Here is a 24,839-nt window from a genome sequence, read left to right on the forward strand (position 1 = left end):
AGAGCACTAGCATTGAACAAAAGACGCTCAGGGACAATGCCCCCCGGCCCTGAGTTCTAACTCCAGGACATGCACCCAATAAATAAATAAGTGAATAAATAAATTGAACAAAATGGCAATATTCTTATCCCTTTTCTAATGTTTAAATTTAACAGTTCAACAGATGCATTACCTCTCAGCTCATCAAGTGGTTTAGCAATTTCCGTGAGTTTTACTACATTCAGATGGAGAAGTATGCACGCCAAGCCATCAACGATGGAGTCACCAGTACAGAAGAGCTATCCATCACCAGAGATTGTGAGCTCTACAGGGCTCTGAACATGCACTACAACAAAGCAAATGACTTTGAGGTAGGAACTAATCTTGGGTTTTGGTCATCTCTGATTCCCTTTTGTAAAGAAAGAAAAAGAAAGAAAGAAAATATATGATGTATGTCCATTAGTTCTGTCCCTAAATGTGCTTTTTGTGATGGTTACTTTTGTGTTCCATGAGGGGAACAGAAGACTACCTATGAGGAACTTCCCATCAAAATCATAGGATGCTGATACTGCCATTTCCATTCCTGCTTTTCTGTCTCCTTAGCTTGTGTGGAAGAGATCCGCTTAAGCCAAAGAAAAGGATAGCAGGGAGAAAATACCAAGTGGTTTGTCTTCCGGGGAAGGGCTCCCTGTCCAATGGAGGCATGTTTAGATTCTGGGATGTCAGTTGAGCTGATAAGTGTGCAATAGTATCTACAGAAGTTGTTTCCCATGGTTTCTAATTTCAACCAACATTTACTTCTTTTATGGAGGAAATAGGATGAGAATTCTGTGTAGATGTAAATGATCCATCGACATCTTTTTGTCTGTTTTATTTTTATTTCTGTTTTTGCTGTGCAGGGAAGAGAGGCACATGTTTTATTTCACATACGCAGACATTTCCAAGCTTTTCACACTTTGGCCTTACATGCTTGTACACTCTTAGTTGTCTCTCCAACGTGCACATTCTAGATACGTACCACGCAATATGGACAATTCCCAGGAAGCCATCACCATGCCACAATGAAAGTTGTGTAGCTATGAGTAAGGCATTTCTTTATAGGCAAATGTGGTGCCTCAGCAATCAGTTTTCAATGCCACGTGATGACTCTGTGAGACAACACTAGCAAATCTCCCAGAACTCAAAAAAGCATTTTTGCTGAGTCTCACAGTCTGAGGCAACAACAGCTAGAGAATATGGCAGGAGTTCTGTAAGCCAAACCCCAGAGGAGAGTCAACAGGGTATGGCTTGACAAAATCGGTCCATTTCTTATTTCTTTTTGACTCAACGTTGGACCACTATCAAGAGAGGATTTTTAATCTGCCTATTCCAGGGAATTTATGTTAATGTTCCTATATTCCTTCTATAGATAAGTATCTTAATTTTAAGTGAGAAAGGCACCATGACGTGACCTTGTCAGTAAAGGTACCTGCTGGCCCATTTTTTAGGCCATCTTCCCTGTGGTCCTAGGCAGAACTTTGGCTTATAACCACTAGTTGGGGTAACTTGTAAGGAACTGAGTGTGAAAACTTAGAAATGGGGAATTCACAATTTTGGATCCTTGTCATCCAAAATGCTACTGAATGCTTTTCTGTCAATGAACTCACTAAAGGTAGGAATTTAAAGAAATATTGGATCTACTATTTCAAAACCTGTATTTTTCAAGTCCCATTTACAACAGCATTGTTGTAACAGAATATAAGGAAAGTTTCTTCCCCAACTGAAAGTAGAATTATAGTTAAACTTTTTAAAGACTTCTCATTTAAGAGCTCTTAATCTTCCTTCCTCTCTGGTAAGTGTCTTGCTATAAACCTAAGCTGAGTGATTTCTACTGTGTGTCAGTGAATTGTTTACACTGTATTGTGACATAAATATTCATTGAGCTTCATTAAAGGATGGCCCAAAGGATCATGAGACGTTGCCTGCACTTCAGCTGTCCCGTGTACTCAGGGGACTCGATCCTTAAAGTGCACATTAGCATTTTCAGTGGGGTTTAAACCTTACCTGGTTGGAATTTAATCTCCTCCTCTCAGCACAAGGACCATAATGACATAAACAGGGGATGCTTGCATCAGGAGGTACCCAACAAATGGCTCCATTTAGCCTCCTCTAAATCCTCCTTAATATGATTAACATCTGATATTTCTCTATTTGTGAATCATATCCACTTCTAGCCAGGCCACCTCTCCTTTATCTGCAGTGTCTATTTTTAAGTCGGCTCCACTGCAAGGAGAATGGGGCCCGGGAAGGAATTTTGTCACTTCTCATGTGACTTCGGACAAGTTCTTACACTATTCTCGGCCTGCTGCCCCCTTCATTAAAATCCACACTCTTTCCAGAAATGTGAGAAGCAGGACTAGGAATATGCTCTGTGCTCTCTTCCTTCCACCTCCCCCCTCCCTCGCACACAGCACACAAACGCATACATACCACTGCCTGAGATCCACTACCACTCCTTGGTCTTTTATTTAGCCCCCTCAGTTTGGCACATTTAGTCACAAAAGCTGCAGATAAGGGGATCCCTCCTTTTCTGTGTTTTTCAGCAAGGAGGTCACTGCTCAAGTGAGATGCTTAAAAAGCCATCCTTATCACTGTAGCTTTACCAGTGTACAGTGTAGGTGATGGCTTCGAGCCAAAAGTAGACCCAGCACCTCCAGCCAAATACCTTAGCTGATAGTGAATGCATAGCTCTGCTCTTGCATTGAAGTTTCTCCTCTTCAACTGAACTAAGTCCATAGTTTTAATATGCACAAGAGAACAAGATGGCAAAGCACAAGCCTATGGGCCTTACTACTTTAAAACTTTTTAAATACAGATGAAGTGTGGTAGAAGGACTGAAGTTATACCTATTTTTGCACCCACAGAATTCAGTCAGTTGTCACATGATCTGTTCACCCACCTGATTGTTAACTGATCAACATCTTAATGATTGCATCTTTAAATTTTTCAATCAGTTGTTTATAGTAATAATAAAGTAGCTACATTTGATCTTGAGAGTGTTTCAATAACCTTAACTCATTTCTTATAGACAGCAATAATGATGTGATACTAATAAAATAGCAAGGTTTCCTTGAGCTCTACTAGTTTTAAATAGGGACAAGAACAGCCAGGGAAGGAGAGAGTTGAAAAGGGGACTTCAGCTTTTCCTACTTCATGAGATCTTTTTTCTCTTTCTTTCCTTCCATCTTTTCTTTCCTTCCATCTTTCTTTCTTTCCTTCCATCTTTCTTTCTTTCTTTTCTTTCTTTCTTTCTTTCTTTCTTTCTTTCTTTCTTTCTTTCTTTCTCTTTCTTTCTTTCTTTCCTCTGTGCCTCTGAGCTTCTTGCTTCTCCTTTCTCTCCTCTGTCAGTGTGCCATGGCTCCTTTGTCACTGCTTAGCACCATCAGTACTTACCCTCTGCTGCTGATGGCTCTCATGGCTAGAAAGGTTGCTGACCCCTGGCCTGGGGGGAAAAGAAAGCAGAGGGAGGAGGTTTATCACAGGCTAGGAGGGAGGGGCCTGCAGCTCTCTCCTCTTCTGGACCCTGTATTTCCTGGCCTTTATGAGTCAGGATCTTCTAAAGTGACAAGAGAGCTTGCTCTGTCTTTTGTATCAGTTTACACAATTGCTAAGATTCTTGGCACAGCATCCAGATTTAGGGTGATGAGAGTTTGAGATGACCCAGGGGATGTGGAAGAAGACATGAAGAGGGATAAAACAAGATGACACTTTTAGTTTGTGTTAAAGGGAGAGAAGATGGCTGCACCACACAGGTGGGGTAGGAAGCCTAGCTTCTGAACCTGAGTTTGTAAAGCTGTGCAGGAGGGAAGTGTTCACTTCTGGGGTGCATTTTTCACTCCTGCTTTGCACATTTAATGAGATTGGCAACAATAAATTCTTTCCAGGTGTTATGATCTATATTTCCATGCTTCATTCTCACTTTGCTTTGAAGAGCTTCTTTTCTTTCTTTCTTTCTTTCTTTCTTTCTTTCTTTCTTTCTTTCTTTCTTTCTTTCTTTCTGTCTTTGCTAATGAAGAGGGAAAGGAAGTTTGGCACACCTTCCTGGATTTTAGATCATAGTTCTGATACTTCTGTTTATTTGTTTGTTTGTTTTCTCTGTGTACTTGTAGCAGAAAAGGAAGGGGCTAATAGCTGTCAGGTTGAGAGAACAGTTTACCTGTAAAGACTTAAACTAAGACAACTGGCTGCTATATCTTACAAAAGCTAAAAAAAAAAATGCCTAATTTAAGGAGACCAAATAATCCAGGTTAGTTTGCATTACCCAGGCTAGGTCACTTAATAATGTATATCTAGGAAAGGAAAAGGTCCAGAGGTGGTTTGGAATGGCCTGAGTATACATTGAGAAGAGAAGGCGATACCCATTTTCATCTGGGCACACAGTCTCTTTCTCATTCTGACTACTGTGGAGTAACTCTTCTGTTGGACATTCTTCACAAGACCCTGAGTGACTAGTGATTTACCTGTAGGCAGAAATCCAAGTTCCCAGTTACAATGACTAATCTCCCTTGTCCTCACTGAGGCCCAAGTTCTCAGATGAAAGGCTGAGAAGTAAATAGGGGGAAAAAACTAGATTCACTCACAGGCCATTTTCTATCATTCTAATCAGAGTATACCTCACTGGGCTCAGGTTCTATTACAGACTCTGGATTTGACATGTGCTAGGTGGATGTGTGACAGGTAAGAGAGGGCACTTCTGCAGATCTCTTAAAGGATTTTCTTGGAAATAGAAAGCTAAAAAGTAGCATGCCTGCCATAACCCACTCACCCCAACATGTGCATTTACTAATACCTTCTCTCCACCAAGCTCCCCTCCCCTTACTCCTGCTTTTAACCAAACCCATGTTTAAAAAGATTGGACATATTTGCAAATCTTTCATTCACACTGTCATCTCTTTAAAGAAGAACGAGGACAGGTGGACTAGGGAAGTACTTCCCTGTGCCCTAAATAGATACTTAAAGATGAGTGATCATTTGGCAGACAGGCACCTGAGTGAAAACCTTTTACTGTGGTTGCTGTCTTTTGGCCTCCAAGCTGCTGAGCCATTTAAAGGAGCTCACACAACACACTCATAGTGGGTGGTTAGAAGGAAAAGAAACACCATTTCTTCCCTTTGCCAGTTCCAACATTGACAAGCCAAATTGATCTTTTAAGAGACCAAATGAATGTTCTCTAAATATATGTACACACATGGCTGTCTGGGAACATATTCCTTCTACAGAATGATTGCCTGAAATTGAAGGACAGAACACGCCAGGCCAGGCCATGTGGGCTGGAAGTGCAGCTGAAGAGCTGGGGGGAGGGAGAGAGGAGTAGCCCCCCTCCCCAGTATGGATGCACCAGGCTTCATTTATATACCACTGTCCTTTTGAGATGCAAGGTGTTCATCAGAATAATGAAGCGAGCCCATTGATTTATCATCTGTTTGGTAATGTCATTGCATTTTTAGCTCCCTGTGTCTTTTTTGTCATTGGGTTACATTCAAGCACAGTAAGATCAACTTAAAAAAAAAAAACCTCCTTACTCAACAGCTTTATTAGTTATAGCATTCCATGACCTTTCTCAACATTCTTAAAGAAAAAGATACAGTGTAATGTCGCTTTACTTTGCTTATTGTCCTTTGTTGGGGTGAACAAAGCATTTTCTACAGTGGCTACCGCACATAATTATACAGCTTTCAATAGCAGTGTCTTGGCACATATCAAAGTTCAGAGGAGCCTTTAGAAAAAAAAAAAAGATGTTTTGTAGCAGCCTAGGGAGGGTCTCATCTTTCCTTCAGAAAATAGTTCAAGGCTCTTCTGTCAAGCTTCCCTACTTAGAGCTTTTTCTCCTCCTGCTTCATAAAGTTTAAAGGGGGTTCAGTGGAGTTCTATGATCTATTTCCTTTGAAAGATTGTTCCTCGGCACAGAGAGGCCCTTTGACTTCAAGAGTTCACAGATTCATGTCTTTAGGTATCATATGTCTGACCTTATCAGTTACTCCATTTAATGTAGGAGAAAAAGTCTCAACTCTTTGTGTTTGTCTGTTTTACCTCTGTGAAATGATTTGGTGAAAAGACCATCCTTTTTAACACACCACCGAGAGCCCATTTCTGACTGTAACCTACCCCGTGGCTTTTCTCTCTTTTTAAAAAAAACTGTCCTTGTGTTTTGTGTATGGATGATTTCACAGTGAGAATAGAATTATACAAGGTTAGGCATACACACACACACACACACACACACACACACACACAATCTTTTGCTTTCCTCCCTCACCTCCTGCCCCACCCCACCAAATGATCTATTGGCTCTCTCAGTGGCTGTACCCCAACAGGCAAAGCATTTAACAAACACAGAGGTGGCGGCTGGGGTGCTGGGCCAGCCATAGGATTCCGCTGGGCTTGCATCTACACCGAAGGAAGGCCTTCATAATTAATTGTCCAGAGATGAAGAAAGTTTGGGAACAGTGTGCAAAGGGGTATCTATTGTCTGACATTCAGTTCTCCTTGCCTTGCCTCTTATCCTTCATTCCACAAAGGGTTATCAATAGGGGGAAGAACCCAAATTCCCTTCTGTGAGCCACTGGTGGTAGCTGGAGCTTTCATGGGATGTGATCATTGCATTGGACCCTGGATTAAATACAAGTTCTAACAGCCTATTGAAATGGAGGCTGTTTATGTGCTTCTAGCTTAAATAAACTCCCTTAGCAAAACCAAAGCTTAGCTGTTAAGTTGGTGATCCCTTTTCCCACAGTAGATAACATTTTTAAATCAATTTTTCTCCTTGTTCCCCAAGAAGGGGATTTAGCTTCAACCATTTGGGGCTTTGTCAGCCCCAGGAAAGAAAATTTAATGGCTCCGGCCTCATGTCTCTCCTTAGTACGTCCAATATAAATGTGCTACGATAAATAGTTTGCCGAATATTTCTTTTTGGTGAAATATTCACAGTTTAATTCCTGAAAGTAGATTATTATTCTAGTCAGAAAAAAATATGGTTTCACCTTCAAGCATTGCCTTATGCCAATCTTCAATGTTGTTCTGTAACTTGTCATTAAACAAATACAATCTGTCCCCACCCCTCCCCATTTTTTTTTTTGGCTGAGACACAAAATAAAGATGGAATGTGGAGACTAGCTATTAGAGAAGTATAGGAAAAGGATATCTGTCTATTAATGATCATTATACTACTGTTTCTAAAAATAGAGTGAAGCCAAGAAAAACAAATACCATTATTCTTCTAAGGAGTTGAACTAGCAAATTAGTAAGGTTTGAAAGAACCACCCTGTAGCACTCATGGCAGCTTCAGGGCAGAGAGGAACCATCTTGAAAGGAAATCTGTGTCTCTGATAGTGATTTCTTTTGAGGGGAGGGGAATAGGGAGGGACCCAAAAGATAGCCACAATCGATTCTTCTTTGCCCAGTGCTCATTGAAAACAATCTCACAACAGACCTTTTGGTATTTAAAGAGAACCTGAATGCGAACATTGACACAACTAATATAGTCATACCCCAAAAAGGGGGTCATAAAAAATTAAAGTTATTCTTATGAATCTTTCATGAGAGGCAATGAAAAGGGACACTGGTATAGCCAAGTCCTTTGTGCCTGGGGCTCTTCTTCCGGGCTCAGAGCTATTGTTCTTTCAGCTTCTCAAACAGACTTTCACTTTCAAACTGACAAAAGTCACTTAAAAGCCAGACAGCTGTACTAACACACCCACCTGACTGAGCTAGAGCCACAGGCAGGTGACAGGGCCTGCTGGGAGACTGCGCTTAAAATGAGCAGTGGTGGCTGGTTCATGGCTGGCAGGGTTTCTACCCTCACTTTGAGCCAGCCCATTTATTGCTAATTTGTGTCCCCTTCCCCGGACAGGTTCCTCAAATATTTCTTGTAGCTTTTTTTTTTTCTTTACAGTAGGAAACATATGACATCCGTGGTCACACCGATGCCCTTAAGTTGTATGTTGAGGGTTCAGGTTAATGGAATTTTCCAGGCAAGAGGAGTTGGACTCACAAAACCATGTGACTTACTTCCTTCTCCCCTTCCTCCTCCTCCTTCCTCAGCCTCTTCCAATCAATTCAAGTCTCTCTGAAGCTTTTCAGATTTCTCTTTCTTCATTGGGAGTGACTGGGGTTGGACAGAGAACACACAACCATGGGGGCAGCGGCCTCACCCCAGGACTTAAGACGCTGGCATCGATTGGCAGAGAGAAAGCTCTGTACACCCCAACCCACAGGGCCGCAGCCGTTGTGGGCCATGGCGAATCCTCCCTGTGTGTGTATTACAGGCCTCCCCTCCCCTGTCACCTTGTGTACAGTCTGGTCTGTGACACTGATGGTGATTATGTCATTATTTTGCTCTGGGGGCCTTGGCACATCTGCAGAGCCCAGGCACATCTTCTTTGTTGCGCTGGCAAACGTCCCACACCACAAATGCTTCATTACTCCTGCTGCCGGCCTCCTTGCCAGACGCGAGTGCCCGAATCCAGGCTTCTTTTTGCCCCGTTCTTTTGTGTGGATGATGATCGTGCATTCATCTCCCTGGTTCTTCCCTATTCTCCTGGACTTCTGAACTCCAGATGGCCCAGTTTTCTTGCCCAAATCTCTCCCGAGTCTACAACGAGAAACAAGGTGACTTTTTACCCCAGAACCCCAATTCCCCAACCCCTCACCACCTCTCCTACTTTTTCATTTCCCACATCAATAGTGACTTTGAATGGCTCCCCACTGAGAGGGACTACCATTTTCAAACTTGCAATTTGAACAGATATGGAGTGATTGCTTCCAGTTGATGGTAGACAAGGTTAGCGTGAGGGCTTATTAGATATTGTTTAGCGTATGTATGTCTTTCTCCTCTATCCCCACCTCCTACCCCACCCCCACTCTCTTCTCTTGGCTCTTGCATTTGCTCCTGCATATTGCCATCTTTTTACCAATTTTTTTTCTGAAGGCAGTTTCAAGTGTGAGTCCACACACTATTTTTCTGAAATAACTGAGCATGCTGTGGTTGTCCAGTTTTTTCCTCCTCCTCCTCCTCCTCCTCCTCCTCCTCCTCCTCCTCCTCCTCCTCCTCCTCCTCCTCCTCCTCCTCCTCCTCCTCCTCTTCTTCTTCTTCTTCTTCTTCTTCTTCTTCTTCTTCTTCTTCTTCTTCTTCTTCTTCTATAAACGGAATCTTCTTATCTACTCTACCCTCTACCAAAATCCCCTGGCCCTTCCTTATGCTCCCATAGACTCCCAACCCCCAACAATGACCTATTATTAGATACTTAAAGTGATTAACACTTAGCTGCTTTGGAAACTGAGTTGAAACAGTTCCCTTCTAGAAAGTTTTATTCTACATATTTATCAGAACTGCAGTTTCTATGAAGTTTTGCTGACATTTATATTAATGGCCATCCATTTTTAAGCCTAATATCTTGGGCAGGGAGGGGTATTATGTAATTGGTATGTTGGATTGCCCCCTTAAATTTGCATTAATTGATCTATATTAATGTATGATGAGCAGCATCTGCCATAGGTTCGCTAGTTTTTAATCCCCTAGCCACTGCAACCTGCAACATTTTAAACTTCTCTGCCTTAGTTCTGAAATATGATTGGAGTTTTCCTGAGACTCAGTACAGTAGTTCTGAATTCTAATTCAAAACCCTAGGACAAAGGCCTTGGTAAAGGATTAGTGAAAACTCTGAGGAATGAGTTGCTCTGTTGTAGCATATTCCTGAGATCTCCTAACGTATACTGAAATTAGGCATGAGAAGATACATGAGCCCTGTTCCAAACAGCAATGAACTACTCAGCTGACAAGGTAAGGAGGGAGGTGGTCAGATCGGTGGACCATCCAGCCCAGCATCAGGAGAGAGAGCGCGTGAGAAAAGACTGGTGCTTCTCACCGAACGACTCATTTTCAAATGCACCAGAATGTGCTTAGTCTGTCAGTATTAGATCATTATGGTTTTATAGTCCATGGGTTTGTTTAAATCTTTTTAAAACTTAACCCCACTCTCAGAATATACCATTCTTCAAGATAATAATGCTCTACATTTATTACCTGCTGTGAAAATAGTACCTTCTTTTTTTTTTAATGGCTCTTAAAATGATTTTTCCTGGGAACTACATGGGGATATTCCTCGTTATAATATCCTGGGATTTGTGGATGGGGTAGAAGCCATATTCTCTGTTTCTTTTCTGATTTCATAGACTTTGATCATTGCTCCCTCTTAATCTTCATCTGTGCAGATTAAGGAGCTCTAATCCTTTTTAAAAGCCTAATCCCATACAGTAAGTGGGCTACCCCTGATCATTTTCGCTGCCCTTCATAATGCGCTTCTGCCCTGACTGTATCCTTCTGAGGGATGCTTACCATTACTAAAGCACAGGGCAGAGTTCCATGAGCGGTTGGCCACTCCACAGCTGGGTGAGAGTGCCTAATGCACACCCAACAGTTCCTTTTGGATGGCTCCACAAATTCATGCCCAGACATTGGATCTCTTGTGTGGCATCTCAGTAGCACTTATGGGTTAAAAATGATCCTAGGAGATCAATTTATCTGATTCTGGAAATTTTGATTTTTTTTTCCCTACAAGACAAATAAAGAGTACCTGGGTAGAACCATCCTGCTGTTTGAGTGTTTTCAGTAATTAAAATATTGGGAGGAGAGGAGAGGAAAAGAGAAGATAGGAGAGGAGAGGAGAGGAGGGGAGGGGAGGGAAGGGGAGGGGAGGGGAGGGGAGAGGAGAGGAGAGGAGAGGAGAGGAGAGGAGAGGAGAGGAGAAAAAAGGAGACAGTCTGGGGAGTATTCCACTGTCAGTGGTTCTGGACCAATGCTAATGAAGAACTTGAGCTCATAGCCACTGGAACTGGTCAGATGAAGCTTGGATTCCCATTCTACCACTTTCAGTGGCCCCTCAGTTTCCCCATCTGTAATTTAGAGGGCATGGTAAATGCAACCTTGTCACTGGTCTATCTTCAACCATGGCATCAATATGGCTCAACAATGGCATCATTTCATAAACAGAAGTGTAAACAAGTAAATCACAACAGAGCTGTCACCAGAACTGGGACAAGTATTCAATACAAAACTGATGTGAAAAGGAGAAAGCGATTTCTCCTACCCCAATGGGAGCAGTAAAGGCAATGGAATCCTAGTACTGGTCCAGGATTCTAGACCTCTCTGTTCCAGATGCAATGGGCAGCAACAAGATGCCAGAAAGTGAAGGAATGAACACTAGCTGGAAGGGTCTAGCTCTGGCCCCTCCATCCTTCAGGGCTCTGCTTTGCTCACCAGGAAAAGGATAAGATCAGACTCAGAGCTTTGTGCTGGCCCTGAATTTCTGTGCTTCTAGAATAGAAGTATCCGGAATTCTCTAACAGAAGCCTCTGGAGTCCTGGCCACAATGCAGAGCTGTGAGCTGTGAGAGTACAGGCCCTGGGAATCCAGATGGTTTTCATGTGGGGCCACTTCTACCCTGGTGACTCTGCCTCTGCTTAATTATCTCAGTAAGAATCTCCAGGGTGTTCATTTTCATTTTTTCCCAGGGCCCTCTTTGCAGATCTAAATCTCCATAGTACCCTTGGAGACATGGCAACTCCCTTCCTGGGATTATAGAAACTAATTTTTCAAATTCATAAACAATTCATCGGCTAAATTGGCATTAATCAGTATACTTGCTGCTCACTTGATTTGTTGACTTGGCCAAACTATGAGGACATCTATAAGAGAAGCCATCATCCCCTGAGTTTCTAGGTGATTCAGATTTAATGAAACTGAGAGGAAAGTATCCCCACACTTTCCCATCAACTATATAGAATACATGATATCTCCCCTCTTTCAGGACAGAATCAATTGTTTAGATGATATAACTACCTTATCTATCAGGTTTGGTTGATAATTTTTCCAAAAATAACCCATCCTTTTCTTTAAGGATTACTAGTCATCTAGGTTATTAAATTATTTTCTGTTGGGATAGTTTTCTTGTGTGTATATGAGTTTGTAGAGAGGAGATAATCCCCATAGAAGGCTTTCAGACATGTAGTTTTCATATTTCTTTTGTTTCGTGTACCCAAATTCTCTTCCTTTTTTACTTCCTATTTTTCTTCTTCTTTTCATATTCAAGTCTGGTACTAAAGGTACCAGGGAAAGGGAATCCATTCGCTAAGGATTAGCCAAGGACGAAGGCAGAGAAATGACCAGATGTGCAAGTTAAGTAGAGGAAGATGAAAGCTTATAGTTTCAAGGCCACTTCATTGCCTTGATATAGAGACTGTTTTCAAAGATCAGTCGCTTTCAGCAACCTGACAGTACAAGAGATAAATCCCCATATAGATTTCTGAAATTGCCTTTCGGCAGGGCCAGCTTTCGGTATTAAGAGCACCCTCAGACCCCACCTCACACCCAGAGTAGTACTTCAAGCCCCTGTAGATGTTAGTAGGAATCTCAAGATACCTGCAAATTCCCAAGTCCATTCTAGAGTCTCTCCCTGCCTTTCCAAATTAGTTACCTTTCTTGCAAATAGTAGTTTTAAAGCCTATCATAAGGTCTTATATACCTTCTGAAATACAGTCATAGGACTGGTTCTTGGGGTCACACTCCTAAGATGCTTAGTTCCTTTTAAAATGGCATAAAATTGCCTTGTATACATCCTCCTGTATACTTTAAATCATTGCCAGATTATATATAATATAGACAAAACAACAAAAGCAATATAAATACTTGCCGTACTGGTTTGGTTAGGTAATAATGATGGAGGGGAAATAGGTACACATTCAGCACAGTCACGATTTTTTTTCCAAATTCTTCTAATTTGAGGTTGATGGCATTTCTGAATACAGAACCCGTGAATATGGAGAATAAGTTGAGCATTTCATTCTTAGTTTTGCTAAGCAAAATTTCTCTAATAGAATCAAGATTCTGTGGTAAAAATCAAGGGATAAGTTTGAAGCTGATAATCCTTGTCCTTCCCCCACCAACACATACACTTTAAAAGACCCAGGGATTATTTGGGATGCCATCAATTATTGGGAGCAGAGTGCCAGTATCCCCATGGTCTGCTGCTCTCTGAAGTTCTGCTTGATTACCATCAGTATCACAAGGTCTCTCTTGGGTGCTTACTATGAGCAGTGCTGTTCTAGTTATCCTGCCTGAACCCCACCTCCTATTGGCAACTCCCTAAGCTCCTTACTCACATTACTCCATCAACAGAATGCAGAACACACAAACCCATTTTAATATTGGCCTAAGCAAAGCTTAATTATGAAGAGAAAGCTCTTGCAGAAAACAATCACGTAATGCATTCTCCAATGAAACAGGAGTACCTGTGGATTATCTGTGCCCCGGCTTTCCTTCACACAATATTGGAGCATTTATGTCATGTTGTTTTTGGATAATCTCCCATCCCAAAATGGCATCAAGTTTGACCCTATTGGTTTTTACCACCTCCGCTGGCAAATAGTAAAAGTTAAACTTCAAGATATAGTCAGCTTCTTGTCAGGCATTAGTGGCATAGAATTATATGGACCATCTCCATGTAAAGTCTACTGGGCCATTAACTGATCTACTGACCACACTGCTCACTTTTCCACTGGAGTATGGAGCTGATGTGTCATGAAACAGGGATGGAGTTTTTCCACTTAGCACATCTGAATCATTACCAGCAGGGACACTAATGAAAATGAGGTAAGACTGAAGTCCTTCCCATGCCTGGCCAGCCCTATGTATGCTTTATTAACTCTGTTCCCAGTGACATGGCCAGCCTTCATTGCAGCTGAGAAAGGCCTTGACATCACAGGTTGAATTGGGGTGAGTCCTTCCCAGCACCCCCACAAGAACAACTGGTGTGCTGACCCAGCCAGGCCCGCAGGATTACTGCACAATGAGAGAACATTAGTCTTTTAGAAAAGTTGGGAGCCCTCAAGTTTAGAGAAGAGCAGGAGTTGGCAAACTATGGCTTGTAGGACAGATCTGATCCTCAGTCCTTTTGTTGTTGTTGTTTTGTTTTTTAAGGCCTTGCTGGTGCTAAAAATGGCTTTTGTATTTTTAAATAGTTGTAAAAAAAAAAGAAGAAGAATATACAATTGAGACTTAATGTGGCCCACAAAGCCAATATGTAGGTATTATCTAGCCCTTTATAGAACAAGTATGCTGACTTGTAGCTAAATGTCTCTCCCTCTTGTGGAATAGAAGCTCAAAGATATACTTTTTTTTAGTTCTGAGGTTCCAAAAATCCTGTGCTGGTTCGATGAAATAGTTTTGGTCTAGTTCTTACTTCAACGAGTCATTTCTTCAACGAGTCATTTTCCATTGCAGGGGGCTTCTGGTTGTTTCTAAAAGCTCAGAATTCTGTGTAATATCTGCAGGGGAAAGAAACAGGGACTCAATTTTAGTTTCAGATGCTTTTGCTTTGGGTATTTTTACTTGTTAATTGGTTGATTTGCATTTGGAGTCAGTCTTTGAGATATGCACAAAAGTTAAGAAAGAAGGAAAATGGCAACTAACAACATGGAATCATTGTTTCCTAACACATATATTTGCAGGACTTCCATGCATGAGCAAATAAAGTAGCTGCTTCAAGCACAGTCAGTGAACCACATTTCAGCTCCATGTGTCATTCTGTGGTACCACCTTTATGGGGAGTATGGAAAAGATTATTTTATTTACTTTCATATTGGAATGCAGAGTTCATGATATGTTTACATGATAAGTTTAAAACATGTCACAATTTATTAACAAGTTCAGGTGAAGTTACTAAGACCTTCTACTCTAGTATGTGACAGTCACAATAATTCAAAATGCTCCAACCCTAGCACACTGTGAGTAGTTAAAGGAGTTTTTCATCACATGTAAGTTATCAACATCTTATAAAGGAGTACAAATTCTACCATGAACTCTGAATTTCCTCAATACTCACTTTCAAAGGCAAAGACTCAAACTCAGGTGAAGAATCAAAGGAAATACCTAGGCTTTGTCTCCACCCTTCATTCAGATGATCCTCTGAGACATCCAGGTTAGGGATGTAGCCCACAACAGACACAATTCTACCTGCAGACCCAAGTCCAGTACCTGGAGTCCTTTTCCATGGAGTTCCAGCTTCCCTTCAAGGTAGGTCCTTAGCTTTCCTTGGAAATTTAGCATTTTCCAAGTGACTGTTCCTACCTTTGTGTTACATTGGCCATTTTTACCATGGTCTCCCTGGTTGTGACTCTACCAGTATTTACTAGGGTTGGGATGGCATTAGAAGAAGTTGTGCGGATCCAACCTGTAATTGCCACAAGTTCAGCATAGATCCCCCAGAGTGGAAACAGTCTCCCTCAGTCCCTTCCAAAGTGAACTTGACTCTTCCTGGTAAGCAAAAACTGAGCCGCTTCCACCAGTTGAAACCTCTGATCTCAAACTCACTGGAGAGTTTGGCTTTCAGATTTTGGCAAGAAGACCTTTTGTCCATCAGGTCAGCATGAATAAAGATTTCTTTCTTTTTCAAAGTCAAACCTCAACTGAAACTGTCTGCAAAGCACATTTCTCTCTCTCTCTCTCTCTCTCTCTCTCTCTCTCTCTCTCTCTCTCTCTCTCTCTCTCTCTCTCTCTCTCTCTCTCTCTCTCTCTTTCTCTTCTGCAGTTTAACCACTTTTAAGTGCATATGCTAATGTGAATTCAGGACATTTAGTTGGAGTCTTTTTCTGTGAGATCATCATAAAATCTACTATATGTAAATTTTGAAAGGCAAATCAATTCAAAGCCTATCTTATCATTTTTAAAGTATGTTTATCCAGCTTTGTAGTAGGAACAAGCAGACTGAAGGCCACATACTTTTCAAACCTTGGTTGCAACACGTTTGCCCCATTTTGAAACTGTCTTTATCTAGCAGAGAAAACGAAAATCTATTTGACAAAGTGCCACTCTGGCCAGTTTATCTTGCAATATGGCTTTAGCTCACTGAGTCTATTGATTTCCTTAAATTAATGTTTACAGAATGCTACTGAATTTTGCTCAACAGAACATTGTTCTTTTGAGGCTTCATTGAAAAAAAAAGAAAAAGAAAGGAAAAAAGGAAGTTAGGAAAGAAAGAAAGGAAAGAAAGAAAGAAAGGAAAGAAAGAAAGGAAGGAAAGAAAGAGAAGGAAAGAAAGGAAGGAAGGAAGGAAGGAAGGAAGGAAGGAAGGAAGGAAGGAAGGAAGGAAGGAAGGAAAACTTACTGCCATGTGCTCCTTAGACCAAGGAAATAGTTTTAGGGTGTGTGTGGGAGGGGTGTTGTTTAAAGACAATCTTGAGCTATAACCACTTCCCACTAGCATTTGGTCTTCTTGTATTTGAATAGCAAAACATATCATTAGGAATTGGACCCATTCTTGGCCCCCTAAACTGCATGAGCATTGAATTAATGAATCCTCTAAAGTGTGTGCAGGCTGAAAGTCCCCTGGAGCACAGGAGGGAGAGAGGTTTTAGTCTTGAGTGCAGTTGTGAAGAACAGTTCCCCGTCTGATTTGGTGTAACTGTGCAGGCAATTGAAAGCAGCTTCACAGCCAGCACTCCTGGACAATGCCAGTCTTTCCAAACAAAGTTAGAGCATCCCAATAAAATTCAAATGCCAGTTAGCCTCTTGGTAGGAACTCTAAATATAACACCTTGCTTCTTGACCAGGGAGTTCAGTGGTGAATATGCAAAAACTATCACTAAAGATGATTTTTAAAACTGGCTTTCCCAGTTATACATATATGTACATACGCACACATATGTATTTCCATTCAGCTTACTGACCCTGCAGAAAAATAGGATCTGAGTCATAAAATTATGAAATGAACAGAAACAACTTAGAAGACACAAAGCAGTTTTCTCAATTTGTTTGACTCAGCTAATAAAATAGTTCAAGCAAACCTCCTGAAGGTATCTCTCAGACAATGCTCAGCATACATTCATAGATCATTGTGAGGTGCTAACCAGGAATTAGAGTCCTTAAAGGTGCAAACCACAAACTTAAATCTTATGCTGTTCCAGGCACATTTCTGGTTTTTTTTTTTCCTCATCTGATCCTGCCCTGTATAGAAAGGATAGGACACTAAGAGAGAATCCTGCAATTCAGTGTTAGCATCTTCCATTGTGTCTCTGCTTCTAAGGGCTGGTTAGTCCTTGTACACACAGATGAAAATATGCACAAATGCATACAATAACAGCATCTTTTGACCATATTTCATAGCTCCCTGATTGCTCTTTTCTGCCTCTGGCAGGGATGGACAAGAAGCAGCAGTAATAATGTATCGGTTCTTGTCTTTTCATCTGATAATCACTATGAAGAGTTACTAAAGCATCTGAGTTTATCCATTTAACTCCACTCTGTGTGCAGTACAAGTCCCCAGCTTGTGCCACTGCTGTCAGGAGATAGGGCTCTCCTCCATCAATATTTACTTAACAAACGGCAGGGCTGGGTGAGTTTGTTTAGAGGAATCGTGTGCACACTAGGGTGAATGAATGCTTGGGAAAGTACTCCAACTGTTTCTTTTCCTAGGATCATAGTGTATAAGTGTATGTGCACATGCGAGTAGATGTCCTTTCTCCTTTGAACTGTTCCAAAGACTTTTAGAAGTCATAAAAAAAATGCCTTTCTGGTTATGCTTGAGACATTGTTCACCAGGCCACAGAGCTCATAATGTGATTCACTTTTGAAAACCTTCACTGTGGAGTTTGGTTTTCTATTCTCGGCTCCTACACAAGCTAAACAGGCTCTTAGGATGAACAAAATGTACACGCATCTTTCTTTAACCCCTTTCAGATGAATGGGTGAAGGGGAAGAAAATGGAGATGGAAACTATCAAAGTAGTTTAATAAAATGTTATGTATTTTGGATGGTCTTACAGACACACACGCACACACATTTAAAGCCCAGAGCAAAACAGTGGGTCTGCAGATTTCAGACCTAGTTTCAAGCATTCAATGTGTTTCCCTCTGATCACAACTACAAATTCCAGGTACTGAAGTTGAGAACTCTGGTCTTTCAACTTCACTAAAACAATTGGTTGGAAGGCCTTCCACCCAGGCCTTCAATGTGGGTTGAATTGGAGGCATCTGGGCTAGTTTGAGGGGTTTTGTTTCATGCATGGGGAGGGGGTGGGGAGTTATTTATTTATTTGATTTTGTGAATCGGAGTTGTAAAAGCCATGTGAAATATTCATGCAGAATAGTCTGAGAAGGCCCGTTTCTGTTTTATTTACTGCACAGTAGAACAGCCACAGCGGATTAGTTCTACAATACCCGTAACAAAAGCCCAACAGCTGATGCATGTGATGTTAGGAGGTGACAAAACAGTTAAAGTATGCTGCTGGCTACAGGCAAGCCGTCAGCAGATGCAGACAAAAGGGCTTGTGACAAGAATAACTCTCTCTCCAAGGCGAGCAGTGAAGAGTATCCAAAATACCAGTACCCTTTTCTCCTTGACATTGTCTTCTTACAGTCAGCATTTTATTGCCCTTTCATAGTATTAAAAGAAAGAAGTGGAGGAGGAGGAAGAAAAGCAAACCCACACACCAAATAATTCACTGAGATGCTAGGCAGGATTTGACTTTGACATCCCATAGCCAGTTCTGATGGTACAGATGCATCCTTCTCCATTTTTCTGCTAGAAGGAGTTTGAGAGGGAGAAAAGAAAAGTGAGCTATAAAGATGATCTCCCTTGATAAGATCGGAATCTACTGATAAGCTTAATAGGCCATTTGAGCTGTGGTTTCTGGGTAGGGCTGAGGAGAGAGGTGATACCCCGTTTATTCGCTATCCATTCCAGTGAAGATGACTTCAGTGAAGAATCAGGACCAGTCAGTTTTTAAAGGGGATCAAGGATGGAGGGGTGTCCATGGAGACCTGTGCAAAGGGCAAGGTTACCGCCCCCCGCAAGAGGCTGATGAATGAGCTTATGGATGTTTCAGAGGTGTGAAAAATCAGCTTCTCTGTCTCTAGAAAATAGGAGAGGCTGTCTTCTTTTTAACCTTTGTAATTCCCCTTCTATTCTCTGTGACATTCATTCAGCTGCCAAGAGCGTTTGGCAAGGTTTGGGCCAGCAAGCACACTTCCAGTGACCGCTAACCTTGGTATGTCCTGACACTTATGATGAGTATCTGCAGGACACAGAAGGCAGGCAGCCTGCTATGTCAGGCTTTTATTATGTACTGCAGAGGCTAGGGACAGTCAGTTTAATAAAACAAATCATCCTTGAAGGTAAAGCAACTGGGAAGAGGAGGAAAAGGGGGGGGGATGTCTTTGCCACTCATTCTGATTTAAGATAATAATAATAATAATAATAATAATAATAATAATAGCGTAACAGCCACCCAACCCATCACACTGTGTGTACCTACAACCCAGCTGAGGACTTAGCAAACTTGAAATGTCTTTCTCCCTTTTCCCTAAAGACCACAAGGCCTGAGGAGACTGGAGTACAAACAATTGTGCTGAAATTGGTAGATACTGTTGGCCCGGCCCCTTTTGCCTGTACTCAAGTAGCTCGTCACAATCCTATTCTCCAAATGTCAAGGCAAGACTATTTGGGGCGAGGTTCCTATATTGGGATGGCTTTTTATCAAAGCAAAGTTTCCATTCTCCCCTCCTGAAGAACGCCTGGGCAAAGCAGCTCCCACAATAGCCTGGGAGTTTCAGCCAGAGACTTTGGAAGCCTTTTGTTTTTTTGTTTTTTTTTTTCCCCTCTGTGGCATGTCCAAAGGCATGGCCTTCTCCCCCCATCCCCCCCCCCACCAGCAGGCTGCATTGTCTTGCATTCCAGTGGCTTGATTGACTGTTGCCACCTGATGCTGAGGAGACAGACTCTAGGGTTCATTCTGCAGATTGTTAGGTTCTATTAAAAGAAACCTAGATAAGGGATTACTTGTCACTAAGGGATTTTCTGCAGATGTTTATTAATGATTAGAAAGCTATTAGATGTGAGGAGGTGCAGAAAAATATGGATAAGATCATGATCATACCCCTGAGTTCGAAGATGACCCCCTGAAATGTGAGGAGGGCCTCCCTCTCACTCTAGTAAATGGAGATGGGAAGGTTTGCATGTGGACAGCAGAGGGTGCTTGTTTCCATGGGTGAAATTCTAGCCTCAGTTGCTACCTGCCACGATGACATCATTGGAGCCACCTTAAAAAAAAAAAAAAAGTTCAGTTGCTCCAGTATTAGAGGATCTCATATAAAGTTCCTTTTTACCTACCCTAGTCCATTCTGTCTGTGTATTGCCTTAGAGAAAGTACTAAATTGGTAAAGAATTTGCACACACAATCCATCCATTTCCAATCATAAACAGGCTACCAAAGCTTCCTTGCTGGCAGCTTTTTACACCATTTCCATTTATCTTGAAGTTATTAGCTCCTTGGAAGTGGTTTTTCTCTATTACAGATTCACAAATTTTCTGAGATAGGATGCCTTGGAAAAGCTCAAGTGACTTTAAAAGAAAAAAGCATTAAGCTGGGCACTGATGGCTCATGTCTCTAATTCTAGCTACTCAGGAGACAGATCTGAGGATCACAGTTCAAAGCCAGCCCAGGCCAAAAAAAAAAGTCCATGAGACTCTTATCTCCAATTTCCTACCCGGAAACTAGAAGTGATACTGCAGCTCAAAGTGGTAGAGTGCTAGCCTTGAGCACGAAAGTGTAGGGACAGCATCCAGACCCTGAGTTCAATGCCCACAACTGACAATACATACATACATACATACATACATACATACATACATACATACATACATACATACATACGAGCATTAACAAGGGAACCAACACAGTTCATGGAGAATGGAGAAATGTGTATTTCCATAAGTCTCTTTATAGTAGTATCTTCATCTCAGAAAATCTCATAGTTTTTGCATCCTTAAAATAATACTTTCTGAGATCTCTTCTGACTCTTTCAATCCTATCTTAGTTATCACCATTTTTAAGTATTGAGGGAAAATGTGAGTGTGACGCCAGCTAGAGCAATGTGACTAAGAGCAAAAGGTGAGATGCCATCAACTATTCTATTTTTTAAGTGGCTTTCCCCAAGAGATTTCTGAACATTATGGATGAACACAGAATAAAAACTATGACTCCTTATGTAAAGACACCCTGTGAAAAGTTAATTGAAGTTAAGTGTGAGTAGGTAAAAATAACATCAAGACATAAAAGATCTCCCAGAGCAGGCCACAAGGATAGCCACAGGAAATGCATGTTTAAACAGGAGACAAACCACCAAAACAACAAGCATGGTGAGTTATAAAAATTACGAGGTAAACTACAATGCCCTGAAGAACCTCTGGGTTCTCATGCAAATCTCACAACCACCCTCTTTCTTCTAAGACTTGTGCTCTTGTAGATGATTCTCTATTTGACAATCTCTATGAAGTCCATTCCCTGCCCTGATGCCTGGCTTACAGGACAGGCTGTGGGCCGGACCTGGGGTGGGCAAGGCTTCCGGACTACTGGCTTTCTTTGAAGCCTCTGCCCACACCATTCTTCCTTCAAAGCTTTCTGCCATGCTTCCTCCCTAAAGGTTGAAGGAGCACAGAGGTCCATGGAGACCCTGTTGCCCAGGGCCAATTATACTACACTTCTTGAAATGTTTGTTTCAATAAATGCTGATAATTATGTTTCTATGGCATTTGGCTAATAGCTCCCAAAGCAAGTAGTTAAGAGTGGGTAGTTACACTTCCTAACTGTGCTTTAGCCACATTTCCTCCCTCAGTATTGCTCATTTGATAAAATGTGGAGGATTATCTTGAGGGAAGGGGTTGCAGGAAAGAGCACTCCTGAAGACTGCAAATAAGGGAATGTCTCCAGATGAGATGGCTGCTGGAACTGATAGTTTGTCACCTCCAGGGGGGAATTTCCCAGGAAGCACTGGAAACTGATGGGATAGATGAACAAGTGTCAATGTGATTTGAGCGACTGCTAAAAACGTCCCCTTTTTCTAGAGTCCAAAAGGAGGCCTTTCTTTGTTTGTGGAGAGTTACTAGATTTTTCCTAAAAAGCACATTGCTATTGAAAGCATGAGCTTCCTTTATTTTAGGTTTTCTTTACTGGTTCCTCTCTTACTAGAAGGTCTAGTGCACCAGTGGAGCCAAGGTAAAGAGAAAGGGATTGAGCATGCGCAGTATGGTAGTTCTGCCCCTTGACTCTGGCAAGTGGCATGTCTGAACAGAGATGAAAATCTTTCATCTCTTACGTATGTGTTGACAGATGTGTCTACATGTACAACTGAGCTACTTTTATCTCCTCATACTCTGCACCTTATATAAAAAATGAATTTCTAATGTACAAGTAACCCCACCAAAAGAAATGTAGTGAGTGTCCATGTGTACTTGGAAAATAATAAGTTCATGAAATGATGCTGTGAATCTGTTATTTTGGAACATTATATTGGTGCTACATTACTTGTACAAGTAACTTACAAAGAATACTAAGAATATCAATGCCCCTTCTTCTAGCCAAGAGGTCAGAATAATAAGCCAGCAACTAAGAGAACACACACACACACACACACACACACACACACACACACACACACACACACACTTAGTTGCTGTGGAAGAGAAGGCTTAACAAATAGGGATTGAAGTAGTTCCTCATACTGGGGAAATGTTTTTTCTTGGTATATTGTAATTCTCTTGGTCTCTCTCTGAGACTCAGGGGTTTTGTTTGTTTATTGATTTGTTTTTGCTAGTATTGGAGCTTGAACCAGAGGCCTCAAGTTCTTGCTTAGTTATTTTACTCAAAGCAAGTATTCTACCACTTGAACTACATCTCCACTTCCAGCTTTTTGCTGGTAAATTGGAGATAAGATTTATCTTCTCTGGTTGGCTTCCAGCCTGGGTCCTTAGATCTCAGCCTCTTATGAAGCTAGGATTACAGGTAGCTCCCTGGCTTCAGTTTTCATATAGTATAATTGGACTAATCACACTTTGTACAGAAGTTGGGATAGTGGAATAACAATCAAATTCGTGTGGCATGATGCCTTGCCTATACTGAGCACTCAGTCAATGTTGGTTTTTGTAATTATCCACTTCAGTGATTATAAATCATTCTTCAGTGGAACAGTTCTCCTCTCTGAGTAAAATAGTTTCTGATGTAGTATATTAGGATTAGCTTTGATATCTCCTGACTTTGGATTAATGTCATTATCTTGCTCATTTTTGTATGTTGAGTATCTTGTAGTACAACTGAGTTTTTAAGTGAGCAATTTTCTATTAAAAACAGGAAGGTGAGATTTTTAGATTTTCTTCAGTGACAATGTGGGTTTAGTTTATATAGATGCTCAATTATTTATTGTTCCATTTGAGAACACATATTTTGTTTCCACAGTGGCAATTGACAGGAAATGTGCATTAACTTCTGAAAATGAATCTATGTAACAATGTGGGAAGTCTCAAATGCTAGGACACTTTTCTTTGTCCCTGAGTTCATGATGCAGTCCTTGTTGTTTAATGTGTTTTCATGTATTCTTTGTACAAATCTCTTTCTCGACTCTACAAAGCTGTCAACCCCCATAACAATGGTGCTATATATAACAACTTTACATAAGAGAATAGAGGCTGGCCATTTTTAGAAATTGCAGGTGTCGTGTAAGCTCCTTTCTCAAAGAATGAACTTAGCTCAGTTTCCTTTGAAGAACTATGGACTTGAAACTGAAAACTTTATTAATGCCATTGTCTCCTTGTATCAGCAGGTTCCAGAGAGATTCCTGGAAGTTGCGCAGATCACATTACGGGAGTTTTTCAATGCCATTATCGCAGGCAAAGATGTTGATCCTTCCTGGAAGAAGGCCATCTACAAGGTCATATGCAAGCTGGATAGTGAAGTCCCTGAGATTTTCAAATCCCCGAACTGCCTACAAGAGCTGCTTCATGAGTAGAAATTTGAACAACTCGTTCTGAATGTATGAATAGTAGAAGTCCTCTTTGGATGTCCAACTTCTAGTGTTGAGATTTTGATTTCAGATATATGTGTATGGGAGGCATGGATATGTTATGAAATCGGCTGGTAATTCCTCATCAACTTTCTCTCATTTCCTTTGTTTTTTTTTTTTTTTTCCATGGCAAGGGGATGGTCCTTTTCCTTCTACCTTTAGTTTACTTTTTGCCCAAGGCCCTTAACATTTGAAAACTTAATCTAGGGTTGATTTTCAGGGAAAAAAGAAGATTGTTGGCATGTGTAAAGTTTCTCTTTGCAAGGAAGGGCATTTGTTCAAGATGCATCTGCTTGATTAATGGCAAATTGCAATAGAGAGTGGTGGAGGCAAATCTATGACACAGCCCAACTCTTCAGATGGTGATGTGTCTATTGCTTTTTCTGTTAAGAAGGTCTGAAAGTCCGAAAAGTCAGTAGAACCACTTCATATACTTAAAAACTTTGCTTGTTTTAGACTCAATAAGTAACTGTTTTCTTAACATCTTTAATGGCAGAAGAGCAGCTCACTTTTAAAAAAAATATCCCCAAAGACCAAATTTAAAAAGAAATACTATCACTATCAAGTTCTTCCTAAGAGAAACAGTGGGCTCTCCTGATCTAACTGGTTCCTTATGTAGGCAAAGAAATTTTGTTTTACAAAACTGAAGATGAGACCAGAAACTTATACATGATTCTCTAGTTCCCTATGTACACTTCATAGCAGGTTCTTCTTAATAAATGAGCTTAGATCCATCATCATAGAAAAAACTCTATCACTTGTAATCATTTCTATTTATTTTGCTCCAGATATTGAAAGGCACATGAGTTGCAAGTTGGCTCTTGGCTCTACTTCATTTATATGCTTAAAAGGATGACCATGTCTATTTAACACACTTTTCCTGAAACTTTAATTTCTGAATATCATTGTACAGTGAGGAATAAAACAATCCCAACTGG

General features: G+C 41.1%; 1 protein-coding gene across 2 annotated transcripts in view; it reads left to right on the forward strand.

The window, feature by feature from the left end:
* LOC150038998 (prospero homeobox protein 1) overlaps positions 1-24,337 on the forward strand; it is a 48,253-nt gene extending 23,916 nt beyond the window's left edge. Inside the window, exons 4-5 of one of the 2 annotated variants that reach the window (XM_090328136.1) lie at positions 156-350; positions 23,659-24,337. In XM_090328136.1, the coding sequence (XP_090184262.1) occupies positions 156-350; positions 23,659-23,847 (384 nt within the window). In that variant the 3' untranslated portion in view covers positions 23,848-24,337. The remainder of the gene's footprint in view (positions 1-155; positions 351-23,658) is intronic. The other variant, XM_090328137.1, reaches the window with a different exon arrangement.
* Positions 24,338-24,839: the final 502 nt, after the last annotated feature.

This window comes from Megascapheus bottae, unplaced genomic scaffold (assembly GCF_031878675.1).
Source record: "Megascapheus bottae isolate mThoBot1 unplaced genomic scaffold, mThoBot2.hap1 H_1, whole genome shotgun sequence".
In the NCBI taxonomy this organism is placed as follows: Eukaryota; Metazoa; Chordata; class Mammalia; order Rodentia; family Geomyidae; genus Megascapheus; species Megascapheus bottae.